Source organism: Aquarana catesbeiana, linkage group LG09 (assembly GCF_042186555.1).
Source record: "Aquarana catesbeiana isolate 2022-GZ linkage group LG09, ASM4218655v1, whole genome shotgun sequence".
Classification (NCBI taxonomy): Eukaryota; Metazoa; Chordata; class Amphibia; order Anura; family Ranidae; genus Aquarana; species Aquarana catesbeiana.
This window is the reverse complement of record NC_133332.1, coordinates 321,448,492-321,468,947: the sequence shown is the minus strand read 5'-3', so window position 1 is coordinate 321,468,947 and position 20,456 is coordinate 321,448,492. Positions and strand designations below refer to the sequence as shown.

The 20,456-nt window shown below is 45.8% G+C and overlaps 1 protein-coding gene across 3 annotated transcripts in view; it reads right to left on the bottom strand.

Annotated features, from left to right (window-relative positions):
- NLGN3 (neuroligin 3) overlaps positions 1 to 20,456 on the bottom strand; it is a 150,372-nt gene that overhangs the window by 47,595 nt on the left and 82,321 nt on the right. For all 3 annotated transcript variants that reach the window (XM_073600802.1, XM_073600803.1, XM_073600804.1), the window contains exon 2: positions 17,418 to 18,023. In XM_073600802.1, coding sequence (XP_073456903.1) covers positions 17,418 to 17,856 — 439 coding nt within the window. In that variant the 5' untranslated portion in view covers positions 17,857 to 18,023. The remainder of the gene's footprint in view (positions 1 to 17,417; positions 18,024 to 20,456) is intronic.

Below are 20,456 nucleotides of genomic sequence, written 5' to 3'. Positions count from 1 at the left end.
AAACCATGGCTTTTAATATGGAGTTGCCCCCTTTGTGGCTATAACATCCTCCACTCTTCTTGGAAGGTTTTCTCCAAAACTGGTCACACCATGTCTTTATGAAGCTGGCTGTGTACACAGGAGATCAAGGTCATGCTGGAACAGAAAAGGGTCTTCACCAATCTGTTACCACAAGGCTGGAAGAGCACAAACGTCTACAATGTCTTTGTATGCTGAACTCAATCACTTAGATGGGGGGCTCACATACTTTTGGCCATATAATAGCTGTGACGGTCAGGTGCCAACAAACGTTTGTCCACATGGTCCTTTAAATGCATAGAATATGGCAAATAATATGAACACAGTCTATACAGTACTTGGGCACAGTGAAGAGTAAAGGTCAGTTATGAAAATGCAAGAATGTGGTTGCATAGCTCAGTTTGTATCCCCGTAGAGCCCTTTATGAAAGTATGACTATTTTTGACGGTCATAGACCCAATGGCTAAATTTGCCTTTTCAGTAAAATATAGTATGGTGTCAAGGGGCCCCAGTGTGTTAAAAAATGCTGTGTAGCTTTGAAATATTGTGCTTCATTTATCCCAGCAGTGAATCTCAGCAGTTCTTTCGGGATTAGCACTTGATAACTGGTTGCTTTACTACTGCCCTCCTTACCTGCTATTTGAGTTTAGTGGATGGCCTTCTCTAACTAAGTCATGGTTGTACCATATTCTTTGCTTTTTTTGTTCATATTGGATTGAAACTGCACTGTGAAAGCTGTGCCTAAAATAGGAAGCAGAAGGCAAAGGAATAGCCACTAGAATTGTTTGTGGTCTCTCTGCAGCTGATCTTTTCTGCATTATTATGACACCTTTCCTTGTTCTGCACTGTGTGGACGAGGCCATTTTGGTAGAGGAGCAGGGTTTTGCTTCCTCGTGTTAGAGCTGCCCCCTAGAATATTGGTTATCTGTTGACTGGGTAATGATACGGGTGGAGGAACCACAGATCCACAGAATGAATGCAACAGAAGCAGGGAGATCCTTGCACAGCAGCTCCTCACCTACAGCTTCCTCTCCTGCAAGGAGAACCGGGAGCAGCACAGCAGCAGTGCCATTACCAAATCTGACTCCAAATCTGGTGGAGGCAGCCGTGGCTTAAATGATTTCACACTGCTTATATACAGCTATGAGGATACAGAACAGGAGTGCCTGGACAGCAGATGTGCACAGATATCAGGAGTGCCTAGGCACAGTCACATGTCAAGAACTGAACTGATAGGTGTTAAGATTTTTTAGGGTACTTCTGAACTAGCTGAGATGTGAACCATGTATTGGCAGGCTGATTGTACCCAGGTTTTATGCGATTATTGCCAGTGGTTATAGCCAATAGCAACAGTATCAAAAGCTCTAAGGCCTTTGATTCTTTTGACCACCTGCTCTTTCTCAATAAACTCCACTCCCTTGGCTTCCAAGATTCTGCTCTATCCTGGTTCTCCTCCTGCCTATCACCTATTCATTGTTACCTACAACTCTGTCTCCTCCTCTCCCCTTCCTCTTTCTCTAGGGGCCCCCCAACGCTCTGTTCTTGGACTCCTTCTCTTCTCTAGCTACACCTCCTCCTCCTAAACTCCCACGGCTTCCAATATCATCTCTACACCGAGGTTACACAAATCTATCTCTCTACTCATCACCTCACTCCTTCAGTCTCCTCTCGCATTACTAACCTACTAATTGACATATAAGCATGGATGTCACACCACTTCCTTCAACTAAATCTCTCTAAAACCGAGCTGTTGATAATCCCCCTTCCATGATTTTTCCATCAAAATCAATAATGCAACCATCAACCCTCCCTCACACCACCATGCTAGGTATAATCCTAGACTCTGACCTGTCCTTCAGCTCCAAATCTAATTGCTGTCAAAAGCTTGTAGACTCCACATCTGTAACATCTCTAAAATTCGCCCCTTTTTAACTAATGAAACCACCAAGTTCATTCACTCCCTCGTTATCTCTCGCCTTGACTATTGGAACGTCCTCCTCATAGGCCTACCTCTCCATAGGCTATCCCCTCTTCAGTTTATCATGAATGCTGCTACCAGACTCATCTAAATTATTAACCACTCAGTGTCTTCCATCCCTCTGTGACGATCCCTCCACTGGCCTCCATTCAGTGTCCTCCACCCCTCTCTACCAATCCCTCCACTGGCCTCCATTCAATGTCCTCCACCCCTCTCTACCAATCCCTCCACTGGCCTCCATTCAGTGTCCTCCACCCCTCTCTACCAATCCCTCCACTGGCCTCCATTCAATGTCCTCCACCCCTCTCTACCAATCCCTCTACTGGTCTCCATTCAGTGTCCTCCACCCCTCTCTGCCAATCCCTCCACTGATCTCCATTCAATGTCCTCCCCCCCTCTCTGCCAATCCCTCCACTGGCCTCCATTCAGTGTCCTCCACCCCTCTCTACCAATCCCTCCACTGGCCTCCATTCAGTGTCCTCCCCCCCTCTCTGCCAATCCCTCCACTGGCTTCCATTCAGTGTCCTCCACCCCTCTCTACCAATCCCTCCACTGGCCTCCATTCAATGTCCTCCACCCCTCTCTACCAATCCCTCCACTGGCCTCCATTCAGTGTCCTCCACCCCTCTCTACCAATCCCTCCACTGGCCTCCATTCAATGTCCTCCACCCCTCTCTACCAATCCCTCTACTGGTCTCCATTCAGTGTCCTCCACCCCTCTCTGCCAATCCCTCCACTGATCTCCATTCAATGTCCTCCCCCCCTCTCTGCCAATCCCTCCACTGGCCTCCATTCAGTGTCCTCCACCCCTCTCTACCAATCCCTCCACTGGCCTGCATTCAATGTCCTCCACCCCTCTCTGCCAATCCCTCCACTGGTCTCCATTTAGTGTCCTCCACCCCTCTCTGCCAATCCTTCCACTGGTCTCCATTCAGTGTTCTCCACCCCTCTCTGCCAATCCCTCCACTGGCCTCCATTCAGTGTCCTCCACCCCTCTCTGCCAATCCTTCCACTGGTCTCCATTCAGTGTCCTCCACCCCTCTCTACCAATCCCTCCACTGGCCTCCATTCGATGTCCTCCACCCCTCTCTGCCAATCCCTCCACTGGTCTGCATTTAGTGGCCTCCACCCCTCTCTGCCAATCCTTCCAATGACCTCCATTCAGTGTCCTCCACCCCTCTCTGCCAATCCCTCCACTGGTCTCCATTTAGTGTCCTCCACCCCTCTCTGCCAATCCTTCCACTGGTCTCCATTCAGTGTCCTCCATCCCTCTCTGCCAATCCTTCCACTGGTTTCCAATCTCCTAGAGAATTAAATTCAAAATACTAACTACAACATACAAAGACATTCACAACTCTGCCCCGAGCTACATCCCCAATCTTGTATCCAAATATCACCCAAAACGTCCTCTTCGCTCCTCTCAAGACCTCCTGCTCTAAAGCTCCCTAGTCTCCTCTCATGCTCGTCTCCAGGACTTCTCCAGGACTTCTCCCATCCTCTGGAACTCTCTACCTCAATCTGTCCGGCTATCTCCTACTCTGGCTGCCTTTAGGTTATCCCAGAAAATTAATGTCTTCAGGGAAGCCTATCACGCCTCCAACTAATCTTTTATCACTTTCATTAGCCCAGGTCTGCTTTGATTGCTTTTTGATTTTCATGATGCTGTTTGCTTTAGGCAGATTCTATAATGATCTCTGGAGGCTTCCATGTTTATTTTGAGACCATGCACAAAAAGGTGGTAGCTGGTTACACTCTGGCTTCTTTAAGGATTTAAAAGGCGGGTGAATATTTCCATAATCGTGTCTTTTTTTTTTTAAGGTTATTTGTAAATATTTTTTTAAATTACGCAGTTTTTTGCATTCCGACATTATGGACTAAAGAACTCACGACATATAATTTTGAGCAGCAGGCCCATGTTTTTGCATTTTCATAATGACCTATGCTGCAAATAACACAGTTCAGGTAAGATTATAAAAAGCACATTTCTCTGTAACAACTATGTACTTCACCAGGAAAAAGGTCAGAGACAAAGCACGGAGAGAGAAAAACATGGAAGTTATCCAACCACGTATGAGCAATAGCTGGCCAAATTGTGGGGAAAAGTCAGAGGCTTGTAAGGACTCCACACCAAGATAGATGATTATTGTAGGAAACCTTGTATGTGAATTCAGCCCTACCGCTGGGATGTGAAGTCATTGTGATTTATGTGTTTACTCGCTACTCTCTGACTGACTGACTGATGGGAAATGTGGCAGCTGAAGGGAAGCTAAAAAATAAAAAAGCCATAAAAAGTACCCAGAAAATAAAAGCGTCCCTCGCATTTAATTTCATTTGGAAAGCCAAGTCTGAGTTCTAAGCAGTTCTTTCTTACGTTTGCAGATTGTGAATATTCTGAAGATGATCCAAATGATGCCGCAGCAATCTAATGCTGCTCCTGTAACAATCAGCTGAGAGCCTTGCTCGGGTTTCTGCAGTTCACACCTACCCTAATCAAGAAAGCCTAAGCAGACTGCTGGACATCCAGCCTGTGCCTGATCAACAGGTCAGTTGGTCTGCTCATGCCCGGGATAGTGGTATGTCTGATTCTGACATCTGTCTGTTCATGGTCTGGATTATTCCTGCAAATTATTTGCACTGTGTTTTTAGTCAGATTGTCGGTGCTCAGTGGCAGCCCGTTCATAGAGGGCACACAGACGCCGCCTCCCCCTATCCATGCCTCCAGCCCCCTGACCTACATATCAGTGGCGCCAGACGCATGGATTCCAATGCGGTGGGGGTGTTTTTTTGAAGCACCTGATTAGAGCCAGGGGCTCTAATAGGCTTCAAAAAAGGGTGGACTCGGAGTACTGGAAGTAGCAAGGAGACAATGCTGGAAGTGGCAGCAGAGGAGTTCATGGTGAGAATCCTTTGATCAAGCAAGTTACCGGTATACACTTTTTTGCCAATCTGTGATACCGTTGATTCACCCCTTAAAGGGAATTGCCTGTGAGACCAGACTGATATACTCAGGGGTCCATGTTTTGAGATTTCCTTTTTAACTGAACTTATTCTCTCTGGAGAAGAGACGCTTGAGAGGGGATATGATTTCAATTTACAAATACTGTACTGGTGACCCCACAATAGGGATAAAACTTTTTCGCAGAAGAGAATTTAATAAGACTCGTGGCCACTCATTACAATTAGAAGAAAAGAGGTTTAACCTTAAACTACGTAGAGGGTTCTTTACTGTAAGAGCGGCAAGGATGTGGAATTCCCTTCCACAGGCGGTGGTCTCAGCGGGGAGCATTGATAGCTTCAAGAAACTATTAGATAATCACCTGAATGACCGCAATATACAGGGATATGTAATGTAATACTGACACATAATCACACACATAGGTTGGACTTGATGGACTTGTGTCTTTTTTCAACCTCACCTACTATGTAACTATGTATGTACTATGTAACTATGTAACTTGTTGTGGAAGCGGACTCCGAAATTCCAGCCCGGATCTGTAAAACTCGGGACCTACTTTAAACTCTGGGACAGTCCCGTAAAATCTGGGACGGTTGGGAGTCAGCATCCATGGAGAAGTAAAAAGTTTTCTTTACCAAAGATGAGCGGAGAAAAAAACTAGTTCTCTTGGCAAGCAAATTCCACTTTGAAATACCCCACTTTGGAGTCAATCAGATCGTTACATGTATGTGGAAATTCCAGTGACAATTTGTGCCTAGCTTGGAAGGTGAATGGGCACTTCTTAGGTGGTGGTGATTACTGAACCATTATTTATTTATTCACATATGGAGGATTCGTTTATATTGTGATATTTACCACTGTCATTTATATTTATATTTTTTTGTCACAATTGTTTATGTGCATTTTTATGTGCATATGTCAGAGGGCACTGTGCAATTATTATTAGGTTGATATTAGCGCACCATTATCACACATTTTAGAGGCTCTAATAGGCTTCAAAAAAGGGTGAACTCGGAGCAAAGAGAATTGCGCTCCGGGCCCACCCAGTTGTTTGAATATAGCGAATAAATTTTCATTATTATCACACTAAAGTTCCTCCCCGCCAATCAGGAGGCAGGTCTGTGAGACCTGTTTCCTGATTGGCCAAAGCATCAGTCTTTTCTATTGGATGCCCAGCGCTTTGGCGGGAGACACGCGGCGGAGGAAGCTGGAGGAGCGGACACCGGCTGCCCACAATCCAGAAGAGGACACCACAGCCCCGCCACACGAGCGGGTAAATGCCGGGCCGGACCGGGGTTTGTTTGCTGCCCCCCCCTCCCAAGAAGAACCCACCAGCCACCACTGTCTGTGTTTTTCCTGACCATCAGCCTGCTATCTCTGCTATTGTCAGTCTGTGCTCCGTCTACCTATCTCGAATTTGGACTCTGTTTGCGATTGGTTTGTTTGCATCTAATCTGACCATCAATCTGCTGATTCTGCAACTGTCTGCTCTGGCCATATGTCTGAGGACTTACACTGCTCTACTGTCTGTCTGCCTGTTAGTGGGCAGCCGTTCTCAGTCAACTATTTTCCCGGAACTCTGTGACACACTCTTAAAGCCCAACTCCCTTGCGGTGGGGCTATGCTAACCCATGTAGGACCCTCCTAGGTAGGTGCTAGAAGAGAGTACAGTTTTTGGGTCTTTCTGCTTACCGGGAAGGCTGTCAGGTAAATTTAGATGCTCTCTGCCTACCAGGGAGCAGGGATCCATTGATAGGGTCTGCTCATGGCACTCAGATGCTGCTCATAGTGTCTGAATGTTTCACACTGGTCCAATAGTGCGGGGCATATTGGACAGTGGGGAGGAAACCTGACAAGTGAGAGCATAGGCATAGTTACAGCCCTGGCCATTTGCTGAGGAAAGTGCCTCGTTGCATGCTGGGTGGCTGTATATATGCCAAGGGCACATGTGCTTGGCGTTCTACGGCTGGAGAGTGGGGTCTTGGATGGAGGGGGCGGCTGCCCCTCCTCTGTACAGACTGTCATGCGGCCTCAGGTGGTCAACCTGAGGGCCTGAATCTGAGTAAAGCGGCAACCCAGATGTCCTGCAAAGTTGACCAGAAGGGGAAGAATCTGATCCTGCCTACTATGGGTACAAATCTGTGTCCTTGGGCCTGTCCTGTGAGGGCCATCCCTTCAGCTAGTAGAGTCAGTGGACGGGTGCCAGTCAAAGGGGATGCTAGTGAGTGAAGATAAAATAGTTCCAACAGATCTGCTTGCAGAGCAAGCAAAAGACTTACTTCTCCCATACGAGTGCAGTATGGTAAAGCAGAGAGTCTGCTACCACATCCAACCTGGTGAGGCCGAGTGAGAGTTGTCCTCATCTGTAAATAGTTCCAGTTGGATTTTCCCACTATTCCATTCTTCTCCCATCCAAGTTCCAACAATAAATACCAAAAAAAAAAAAAAACCCAAACACCCTGGATTGATTATTGGATAACGAGTGGATGAGAGTACGGTTGGTCGTGTGAAAACGCCTAGTCACTGGCAGCAAGAAAATCAGGGGGAGGCCCAGGGAAGTCTACGAGGGGCAGTGCTACACCTGCAAGGGTTAATTGCTTGTTTATGTCTAAGGGGAATATATACTTACCCGATCCTCCGCTCCTCCCCGCAGTTTGACTGGTCCCCGCAGCTTCTGCTCCCCCTCGCTCTTTGCCATCTACAGTCCTGATGTCCTCAAGACCAGAGCAAGACATGCACTGGACATGAGGACACGGAGAGGGACACCCCACCACCAGATTGTGGGTGGAGCGCTGTCTGCTTGGGGAGTGGAGGATCGGGTAATTAAAACGGTTTCTCCTCTAGCCCCTGGAGAAAACGGGTTATTAACCCTTGTGAGCCCTGCCCCACTGCTAAGGGTCATCTTATCTCTGTCTGGAGTTGGGCTTTAAGACGGGAGTGTCATTGTCAACTGAAGACAACAATTTATGTAAGGTGTTTTTCTTGCTATCCCTGTGCTTGTTCTTTATTTAGAAATGTTGGCGAATGCTCAATTGCATTTGCATCGTATTATATGTGAACATATGGCACCAATTATATAATTATTGTAAAATTTTAAACCTATTTATCCCAACTAAGAGATGCAGAACTCTTTCTCCCCCCCAATGATAATGACACTTACAGGCAACAGAAAGAGAATTTCTAAGAAGCCTCACAATGGTGCTTATTTATAGAGTCCTGAACTTCACATACAAGGTTCCCTGATAACCCTCCACGTACAGTGAGGGGAAAAAGTATTCGATCGGCTGCTGATTTTGTACGTTTGCCCCACTGACAAAGAAATGATAAGTCTATAATTTTAATGATCGGGTTTATTATAACAGTGGGAGACAGAATAACAACAAAAAAACTTAAAAAAACACATTTCAAAAAAGTTATAAATTGATTTGCATTTTAATGAATGAAATAAGTATTTGATCCCCTATCGATCAGCAAGGTTTCTGGCTCCCAGGTGTCTTCTATACAAGTATTGAGCTGAGATTAGGAGCACTCTCTTAAAGGGAGCGCTCCTAATCTCAGCTTGTTACCTGGATAAAAGACACCTGTCCACAGAATCAATCAATCAGATTCCAATCTCTCCACCATGGCCAAGACCAAAGAGCTGTCCAAGGATGTCGGGGAGAAGATTGTAGACCTACACAAGGCTGGAATGGGCTACAAGACCATCGCCAAGCAGCTTGGTGAGAGGGTGACAACAGTTGGGATTATTCACAAATGGAGGAAACACAAACTAACGGTCGATCTCCCTCGGTCTGGGGCTCCATACAAGATCTCACCTGGTGGAGGTTCAATGATCATGAGAACGGTGAGGAATCAGCCCAGAACTACACGGGAGAATCTTGTCAATGATCTCAGCTGGGACCATAGTAACCAAGAAAAAAATTGGTAACACACTACACTGTGAAGGACTGAAATCTTACAGCACCCGCAAGGTCCCCCTGCTGAAGAAAGCACATGTACAGGTCCATCTGAAGTCTGCTAATGAACATCTGAATGATTCAGAGGAGAACTGGGGAAAGTGTTGTGATCAGAGGAGAACAAATTCGAGATCTTTGGCATCAACTCAACTCGCTGTGTTTGGAGGAGGAGGAGGAATGCTGCCTATGACCCCAAGAACACCATCCCCCACCATCATACATGGAGGTCCTATGACCCCAAGAACACCATCCCCCACCGTCATACATGGAGGTCCTATGACCCCAAGAACACCATCCCCCACCGTCATACATGGAGGTCCTATGACCCCAAGAACACCATTCCCCACCATCATACATGGAGGTCCTATGACCCCAAGAACACCATCCCCCCACCATCATATATGAAGGTGGAAACATTATGCTTTGGGGATGTTTTTCTGCTAAGAGGACAGGACAACTTCACCGCATCAAAGGGACGATGGACGGGCCCATGTACCATCAAATCTTGTGTGAGAACCTCCTTCCCTCAGCCAAGGCATTGAAAATGGGTCGTGGATGGGACTTCCAGCTTGACAATGACCCAAAACACAAGGCCAAGGCAACAAAGGAGTGGCTCAAGAAGAAGCACATGAAGGTCCTGGAGTGGCCTAGCCAGTCTCCAGACCTTAATCCCATAGAAAATATGTGGAGGGAGCTGAAGGTTCGAGTTACCAAACCTCAGCCTGGAATCCTTAATGACTTTGAGAGTATCTGCAGAGAGTACAAAATCCCTCCTGAGATGTGTGCAAACCTGGTGGCCAACTCCAAGAAACGTCTGACCTCTGTGATCGCCAACAAGGGTTTCTCCACCAACTACTAAGTCATGTTTTGTGAAGGGTTCACATACTTATTTCACTCATTAGAATACAAATCAATTTATAACTTTTTGAAATGTGTTTTTCTGGATATTTTTGTTGTGATTCTGTCTCTCACTGTTATAATAAACCAACCATTAAAATTAAAGACCGATCGTTTCTTTGTCAGTGGGCAAACGTACAAAATCAGCAGGGGGTCGAATACTTTTTCCTGTCACTGTAAAATGAAATGGTTATTTCCATTGCACTGCCATTAGTGGTCAGGAACTAAAGGGACACGCTTTATCTGAGTTGTCCTTAATTCTGTAGATCCAAAACCCGTTAGTGGATTTCTCGTCTATATATATTGGGATAAAAGGAGAATGCAAATAGTACAAGGTTGGTTTGAAATGTAAGAATACATCAGAATAACAAATAAAAAAACAGATAAAGAATGGAATGAGAGGTGATCCATAAATGAATCTGACATAAAGCATTAAACAAGGGAGAAGGCTGAAATGGAATGGATGGCTACCAATGCAATCATAATCTTAAAGTAAGCATGCCATATCGGGAAGGGGCAACAAATATATGCACACAAATATATATATATATACAGTAATTCATGGTGATTAGATCTGCGTGTATGGAGGTGACAATAAAAGAATTCACTTTTTCATAAATATTTACTAAAGGTAAATACCCCATCTTAGGACTTATTGATAGAACTTGCAATATTCCAACTCTTAGGCCAATAACTAGTTCCCAGTTTTGCTCAGCTGATGGGAATGACTCAAAAAATAAATAAAATAAAGCAGGTGAAAATGAATGGGCACATCATACTTTATATGGCCAAAAGTATATCAACACCTGACCAATACATGGCCTACTATATGACAAAACGTATGTGGGCTCCTTGTGAACAAGTTCACAGTCTCCAGTGAAGGGCTCTGGTAATCCTCCATCATACAAAGACATTGGAGATAATTGTGCTCTCCCAACCTTGTGGTAACAGTTTGGTGAAGACCCTTTTCTGTTCTACCATGACTGTTCCCCCCCCTGTGTACAAAGCCAGCTCCATAAAGACATGGTGTGACCAGTTTGGTGTGGAGGAACTCGAGTGTCCTATACAGAGCCCTGATCTTAACCCTACTGAACACCTTTGGGATGGACTGGAACACCAACGGTGAGTCAGGTGTTTTTTTTTCTTTTGGTGCCCAACATAAAAGCCAGGTATTTTCATCCAACATCAGTACCTAACCTTAACCCTACAGAACACCTTTAGGATATGGACTTCAGTAGGTTTGAGATTATGGAGGAACTCGAGTGTCCTGCACAGAGCCTTGACCTCATCCCTACTGAACACCTTTGGGATGGATTGGAATGCCGATTGTGAGCCAGGTCCTCTCATCCAACATCAGTCTTGTCCTTCCAGGCTCAGGACTAAGAAACTCTACCATTAATGGTAACTCTTCATGTGAAGCACACATCCTAGAGTCCAAGAAAGGCTCATTCCACTTTAAACAAATTCAGTGCATGGCCCAACCTATGTGGACACATGTTCAGATTGTAGAGTTCAGGTGTCTCCAGTGAAGGATCTTGGTAAATCTCCATCATACAAAGACATTGTAGACAATTGTGCTCTTTCAGCCTTGTGGTTACAGTTTGGTCAAGGCCCTTTTCTGTTCCACCATGACTGTGCCCCCCCCCCCCCCCACCCAGTGTACAAAGCCAGGTCCATAAAGACATGGTGGGACCAGTTTGGCGTGGAGGAACTCAAGTGTCCTGTACAAAGCCCTGACCTCATCCATACTGAACACCTTTGGGATAAATTGGAATGCCAATGGTGAGCCAGGTCGTCTCATCCAACATCAGTACCTGACCTCACAAACGGGCACAAATTCCCACTGACACCCTCCAAAATCTTGTGGAAAGTCTTCTTAGAAGGGTGGAGGATGGTATAGCTCCAGGCAGAACAGACACTATCATATTGGAACACAGACTGCAGTCCCCATGGCTAGCAGATCCAAAATTACCAAAGTCCTGAAGAAGGTGCAGCCCAAATTCCCCAAGATGCGTTGGCCATGTCTTAGGTCATACACTAATAAAGTGATCATTGTTCTCCAATTGGCTAGAGTTCCCAAGACTTTCCATTTACATGTGGAGTTCCTCGCCTACCACCACAATTCAACAATATTGAACACCTTTAGGATGAATTGAAACCCCAGTTGTGAGCCAAGTCTTCTCATCCAAAATCAATACCTGACCTCACAAATGGGCACAAATTCTCACAGACACCCTTCAAAATCTTGTGAAAAGTCTTCCCAGAAGAGTGGAGGATGTTAAAGCCACAGTAGGGGTGGGGACACCACCATATTAATGGCTATGGGGGAAGGGGCAATGGCATGTCCAACAAGCTCACTGAGGTGTGATGGTCTGGTGTCCACAGATTTTTGGATGTATACTGTATTACCAACGTTTGTAATGGCCATAAGTGATGACCAAGGAAGGAAATCTAAGCAAACACGAATATAGTCAACAGTATACACTTAAGCCTGGTACACACTATGAGTTTTTTTTTTCGTTCAACCCAGAGCCGCTGTACTGACTATGCGAAGTTGGTACAGTGATCTCCCCAGCTAAGCTGTTGTGTTCTGACAGGGGGACGCCCCGGGGGACGCCCCCCCCCCCTCCGCCAGAACACTCTGTTTAGCTCTCTCTGCCATTGGCTGAGAGCGCTGATCGGGAGTCAGTTGGCTGCTGGTTCTCCAGCATGCCTGTCCAACAGAAGGCCTGCTTCTGTCAGACAGGGTGCCATACACACGGGCCCAATGTCGGCCATTTTTTTGTTCACCCAGCCGATGTCTCCCAACATTCGGCACGTGTGTATGGGGCTTTATATTCAAACATTTGAATGGTTTACAGTGAAAATATACTGCATACACCCCTCAAGAGGATCCAAGTGGCACATTTGAGCTTCTACAAAACCGGTCGAGATACAATAAATACAAATATATGCCAACAAGGGTCCATTAGACAGAAGCAGAACCAGCATGTCACAAAAAAACATGAGAGCCCCCCATCTGGGGGAAATGCATCCTGGTATACAAAATGTTTTCTTTTGGACTTGTGGACAAGCAAAAGCAACTATTATCTTAGAATACAACTTCCTCAACAATGCAACAGTTTTTTTGTCATAATGGTAATCATGATATGATGGGTTCAACACCGGGGACCAGAATCTTCTGACATACAGCCTTCATGGTCTGCCACTCTGACATTGCTAAAATGTCACTCCAGTCAAATTAAAACCTTGAATCAAACAGTTATTACCGATCTGGTAAAGCATTCCTGTGCAGCCTTGTTTTTTTTTTTGGGCTCAACAGTATCCATATAAAAAAGAATTACCCTATTATTTGAGACCAATCAAAAAACGTATATCACTATGCCATTTCCAGAGTCAGTACATCTCCTAACATGTCTGAACTATTCTGCTGTCTGAGATCTTGTCTCACCCAACACCAATGTCTGTAATAAATGCCTGTATCTCATGTTGGCCATCAACGCAGGTTCTCCCACTGTCATCCAAATGCTCAGTTTCAGATGGTGTACAAAGGATTACAAATAATTAAATATACTCTACATAGTCGAGAATTTGTGGACACCTGACCATCACTCCTAGGTAAGTTTTTTGGACATTCCATTCCAAAACCAAAGCCATTATTATGGAGTTGTGCCCTCCCACCATCGCCATTAGTATAGAGTTGCCTCTTTTATGGCTATAACATCCTCCACTCTTCTGGGAAGATTTTACACAAGATTTTGGAGGGTGCCTGTGGGACTTTGTCCCCATTTGTGAGGTCAGGTACTGATGTTGGTCCTCACGTTGGGCACCAGAAAAAGACCTGCCTCACCATCAATGTTCCAATTCATCCCAAAGGAGTTCATGTTCATGATGTAGTTTGAGAAGACCTGGCTCACATTGGCATTCCATTCCAATTCACCCAAAAGGTGTTCAGTAGGGTTGAGTTCAGGGTTCTGAAAGAATACTGGAGTTCCTCCACACCAAACTGGTCACACCATGTCTTTATAGAGCTGGCTTTGTACACAGGGGGCACAGTCATGCTGGAACAGAAAAGGGTCTTCACCAAACTGGTGCAGGACATTCAAACTGGGCACCCCATCCTAAAATCCTGGTCCCCTTTTGTTACTATAACACCCTATACTCTTCTGGGAAGGCTTTCCACAAGATTTTGGAGGATGTCTGTGGGACTTTGTGCTCATTCGCTGGATGAGAAGACCTGCGATGAGAAGCACCAACAAAAATGTTGGTGTTCCAGTCCATCCCAAAGGTGTTCAGTAGGGTTTAGGTCAGGGACATGTGTAGGACACTGGAGTTCCTACACCCATCATACCAGTGGCGGACGGCGCCGCCCCCCCCCCCCCCATCCATGCGTCCGGCCCCCTGATCTACATACAGCTGGACCATGGATTCCAATGGGGGGGTGGTGTTTATTTTTGAAGCAAGTGATTTCGAGCCAGAGGCTCTAATAGGCTTCAAAAAAGGGTGGGCTTGGGGTGCTGAGCACTGCGCTCTGTGCACACCCAGTTGTGTGACAGTAGCGAATGAATAGTGGACGACCGGGTGGGGGGGGTGGTTGTTTGCCGCCCCCTCCAAAAAAAAAAAAAACACCAGCCACCACTGCATCATACATTTATGAACTTGTTGGCCACCCCATTACAAAACCATGGCCATTAATATGGAGCTGCCCACTTTGCACCTAAAACGTCCATCACTCTTCCTGGAAGACTTTCCACGAGATTTTGGAGGGTGTCTGTGGGAATTTGTGCCCATTTGTGAGGTTAGGTACTGATGTTGTATGAGAAGTCCTGGCTTACATGTTGGGCTTCACGTTGGGCACCAGAAAAAACACCTAGCTCCCAATTGGTATTCTAATTCATCCCAAAGGTGTTGAGGTCAGGGCTCTGTACAGGACACTGGAGTTCCTCCACACCAAACTGGTCACACCATGTCTTTATGGAGCTGGCTTTGTACACGGGGGGGGGTACAGTCATGCTGGAACAGAAAAGGGGAAAAGGGTCTTCACCAAACTGTTATCACAAGGTTTTGAAGAGCATAATTGTCTACAATGTCTTTGAATGTTGACCATTAACAATACCATTAGGTGGAAACACAGTCTGCTGTCTTTAGACCTTTGGTCATATAGTCTAGCATAAAATCAGTACTTCTATCTTGGGAAAATGTCCTCTTTAGACTTGAACCCATTTTTGAAAGGAGAAATACGGAAACCACGGACCCCACCAATGCTCCTAGCCTGCCCCGTGTATTTTATGATCATTATACAATTTTTCTGCTTAGGTGGTAAAGCACTACTGATGGTCCTAAAGTGACCAAAAATGCCTCCTACCCATTCAACTCTGCGGATTGAACCTATTGTAGGGCTGTACAAGATTCTAGTGTCAGGTGCAGAGTGAAAGATTCTTTAAATGGGACCCAGCAAAAAAAGAGTTATCATATTTACAAGTCTGGTGGTCCTAAATTGGCCAAAAATGCTTTCTGCCCATCAAGTTCTGTGGACTGAACCTATCACAGGGCTGTAGAAGACTTCAGTGTTAGGTGCAGAAGGAAAAATAATTTAAAGTGATACTAAAGTCTTGTTTTTTTGTTATTTAAATATAACAAACATGTCATACTTACCGGCTCTGTAATGGTTTTGCACAGAGCAGCCCAGATCCTCCTCTTCTCGGGTCCCTCTTAGACACTCCTGGCCCCTCCCTCCTGTTGAGTGCCCCCCGCAGCAATCAGCTTGCTATGGAGGCACCAGAGCCGAGCCACAGCTCCCTCTCGCTCCTCATTGGCTCACTGGCGTTGATTGTCAGCAGCGGGAGCCAATGGTGCTTTTCTGGTGTCTCAGCCAATGAGGGGGGAGAGTCCCAGACAGCCAAGTCTCTTGAGCAACATCGCTGGATCGAGATGAGGCTCAGTTAAGTATTAGGGGGGGCTGCTACACACAGAAGGTTTCTTATCTTAATGCATAGAATGCACCTTTTGCCTTTACAAACACTTTAAATGTTACCGAGCAAAAGAAGATAGTTATCATATGAAGATCATGGAAGATCTTCACCATCAGAAACCCTTCCAGTTGTGTTGGATACCATGTCCCTCAATGTGCCCCGTGGTTTCCCTCACTAGCCCAAATGTCACTGTTGTAGGTAGAGCTGTACTGATACAGGTGGAACCACAACACGTGGCAGGGGGCGCAGGCATTGAACACCTCTCAGAAGTGTCAGATTCTGAAGATTCTGTACCTCTTCCAAGGGAGTAAGGATCAGAGTCAATACCTACCAGACTGGTAAGTATTATAGCTCTAATTTCGCTTTATATGACCAAAATCTAGAACAGCCTTCCTCATACTTTTCATTACAGAGATACTCTTGAAATAATGTTTTGGTCTCAGAGGACCCTTCCTAAAAATGACTTGATTTACAGCTCACTGTACATTAGTGTGATGAACAAGGAGAAGAATGCTCCTCACACTTGTGGTCATAATAATTTCCCTTTTTACAGATAACTAAAAGGATCATTTGATTCAGTTTATCTGAAGGGCAGAAAGGTGCTCATTGCTCAAGGAACCCCTGACAACAAATAATCAATGGTGTCAGTAGAAACTTATCTGAGAGGCAGAAATTGCTCTTCGCTCAAGGAACCCCTGACAACCTCTGGAGGAACCGTAGAGTTCCATGGAACCCCGGTTGAGGAAGAACGCTCCTAAGACTTGTGGTCATTGGGAGGAAATACCCCCTTACAGATAGTTAAAATAATCAATAATGTCTGTGGGAACTTATCTGAGAGGCAGAAATTGCTCTTCGCTTATGGAACCCCTAGCAACCTTTGGAGGAACCCTGGTTGAGAAAAGCTGATCTAGAAGGAAAACGCTAAAATCATTTTTTTATATATTATATTTGCTAACTGTTGTCTTTCAAAAGCTGTCTGCAGTTTCGTAGCAATGGTAGCCAAATGAGTGGGGTGACTGACCATACAAAGACTATTTTGACAAGATGAAAATTGAAAGCAAATGAAACACAGGTATTTAATTGAATCCAAAATTGGAGACAGGACTAAACTTGTTGCCGGGAGCCAGTTCCATTGAAATAAGTGTCAAAAACACAGCTGGGGAGGTTTCAGAGGTTGCAATCTGACTGGGAATTGGTAAAAAATATTTAATAGAGATGAAACTTCCAAATGTCTGTGAAGATATAGGAAATCAAATATGTAAGAAAGAGGCAAATTAAATGGTGAGGCTGGGAAAAAGGGGGTCAACGCTGGCAAGAAATGGACGGGTACAAGGAAGTGATGGCTTGGGGAGAAGCATACAAAGAAAACACATTTCCTATGGAGGCCACGGGATGGAAAACACGAGGGAAGTTCTGGCTGGGGGCAGAGAAATACTACGGACTGAGGAACGGGAGGAGAGACAGTGCTGAAGGCATGAATAGCGACCAGCACTCGTTATTGCTGACACACAGCATGCAGCAAGCACACCCCACCCCACCCCACCTCCATGCTGTGTACAAAACACTGGAGGACCAAATACGCAACCCTGCTCAGATCCCAGGTTTGTAGAGGGGATCTTACCGTACCCCTCGCTACTCACCATCCTCTGTAGGAACATAGATGTTAAGATACAGGCAGTCCTCGCTCTGCTCTTGTAGGTATCCGGTCACAGTGTCCAGGTTTGAGGTGAACCAGACCGGCATCATGATATCCGGCACAGCGTTTTGTATGTTCTGCGGGCACACGGGTGAAAAGTGTGTGGCATTCCTTATGCCTGACCAGGAAGGAGGGGGTTCAGGTGGAAGGAAGCGCTTCTCTCCCACGGGGGGCGCGGCATAAGGCACCCCCAGGTACTGATCCACAGGGCCCAAGATGTCGTTGGGTAAAGACATCCTCATGCCACGCAGCTTGCCGTAGTGTGTGTTCACAGTCTGAGAGTATACCTGGGCATGAGAGAAGAGTACACGGGCAGCCACACTTAGAACCCACAGGGCCAGACTCAGCTTCCTGGGGACCGCACTGAGCCCAACTAAATGCATTGTATGGAAAGTGCGGCTCTAACATCCAGAATGTAAGCACCACCGGGGGAGTAGAAGCAATTCCGGGTCCCCCCACACAGGACACTTCAGTCACATCCTGTATTCCCAAGTCTAAGGCCACGGCAGACGAGCAGCAAGATGGACAGGACAGCCGGCATCCACAGGACCTGTTGAAGAAAAAGGAAGGTCAGTGGGAAAAATAAATAATTACATAGCCACCTGAGCATCACATGGCCACCTGACCATCACACCTAGAAGAGCTTAAAGTGGTTGTAAACCCCAGGATCCCCATGATTAAGAGGAGTGAAATGCGTTGGAGCGTGGCCTGGTTGGAGCCCGGCCTGGTAGGAGCCCAGACTGGGTTTGCCACCCACCACTAACCGATGGGATTGATCCGATGTGCCACAGGGAGACTTTCTTCTATAGTCTGTAAACTCCAATTGCCTTCAATATGAAAGACGAACATGTGTTTGAAGTCTGCATCATAAGCAAGTAAATCACAGTTTTTTTTGTTACCGCTGTATTTTATTGCGTATTCCCGTTACAAGCAGCCGAATATCTCCCGTTCCGTGGGCGTGTCAATGGCTCGGAGCTCAGGAGGCAAAGTCATAACGCCAATGGACCCCCCTCTCAGCTGTATACGCCCCCAACAAATCCCCTAGTGTTGGAGCCTCCTCTGCCTCCCAGGTACTTCTGCAAAAGACCAGGCTCCCGGCAGGATGGCGCAATTGCACGTGGCCTGGCCACGCCCCCTCACGATTCCCATTCAAGTGGTCCTTCTCCGCCCATTGCCATTAATATAGAGTTGCCCCCCCCCACATGGCCATTAATATGGAGTTGTCCTCCTTCCCCCATGGCCATTAATATGGAGTTGTCCTCCTTCCCCCATGGCCATTAATACAGAGTTGCTCTCCCCCCCATTATCGTTAATATGTAGTTGCCCTTCTTCCCCCATGGCCATTAATATGAAGTTGTCCTCCTCTCCCCATGGCCATTAATATGAAGTTATTCCCCTCCCCCCATGGCCATTAATATGGAGTTGTCCTCCTCCACCCATGGCCATTAATACAGAGTTGCTCCCCCCCCCCCCCCATTACCATTAATATGGAGTTGTCCTCCTCTCCCCATAGCCATTAATATTGAGTTGCCCTTCTCCCCCCCATGGCCATTAATATGAAGTTGTCCTCCTCTCCCCATAGCCATTAATATTGAGTTGTCCTCCTGCCCCCATGGCCATTAATATGAAGTTGTCCTAAACCCCCCCCCCGGCCAATAATTAGGAGTTCTCCCCCTACCTTCATGACCTTTAAGTTGAATTTGTCCTCCTCCTCCCATAGCCATTTTTATAGAGTTGTCCTCCTTTCCCCATGGTCATTAATATGAAGTTGTCCCCCCCCTCCATGGCCATTGTTAGGAGTTTGAAAAAAAGAGAGAAATGTTGGGACTTTATATGAGACCATGACCATCCAGTACATAGGTCTCCATCCCTATTGATATGAGAAAAAAGGGGGAAATGGGGGCAGACGGGGCAATTGGGACTTTGTGTGAAACACAACACTAGGGCAGAATGAGTCATTAAATGTAAATAAAAGTAAATAAAAGAAATATTTATTGATACCCCATGAGAGCATAGTGCAATCAATGATACAAACATTTAAATCAATAAGTATGGCACAGAGTAAATCAAACATGATAGTTCATCACAGCAGCATATAGCAATATAGCATATATATTTGATGTCATGGCACAGCAACCATGTACCTACCATGGGTTTTCAATATTTGAGTCATTCATGTTATTCTGATATCATTCTGATTATGTATATACACGTTGGGTGTAGTGTTGATGCTACTATCATTGATCATGTGCTACAGTGTTTAATATGCTACTATTTTACTATAATGTGATGAACTATCATCTTTGATTTACTCTGTGCCATACTTATTGATTTAAATGTTTGTATCATTGATTGCACTATGCTCTCATGGGGTATCAATAAAAATTTATTTTATTTACATTTATTTACATTTAATGACTCATTCTGCCCTAGTGTTGTGTTTCACACAAAGTCCCAATTGCCCCGTCTGCCCCCATTTCCCCCCTTTTTTCTCATTATTAGGAGTTGTCCTCCTCTCCCATGGCCATTAATATAAAGTTGTCCTCCTCCACCCATGACCATTAATATGGAGTTGTCCTCCTCCCCCCATGGCCATTAATATAGAGGTGTCCTCCTCCCCCCATGGCCATTAATATAGAGGTGTCCTCCTCCCCCCATGGCCATCAATATGGAGTTGTCCTTCTCCCTCAATGGCCATCAATATGGAGTTGTCCTTCTCCCCCCATGACTATTAATATGGATTTGTCTTCCACCCCCCATGGCCATTAATACGGAGTTGTCTTCCACCCCCATGGCCATTAATACGGAGTTGTCCCCCCCCCCCCCCATGGCCATTAATATAGAAGTGTTCTCCTCCCCCCATGGCCATTAATATAGAGGTGTCCTCCTCCCCCCATGGCCATCAATATGGAGTTGTCCTCCTCCCCCCATGGCCATCAATATGGCGTTGTCCTTCTCCCCCCATGACTATTAATATGGATTT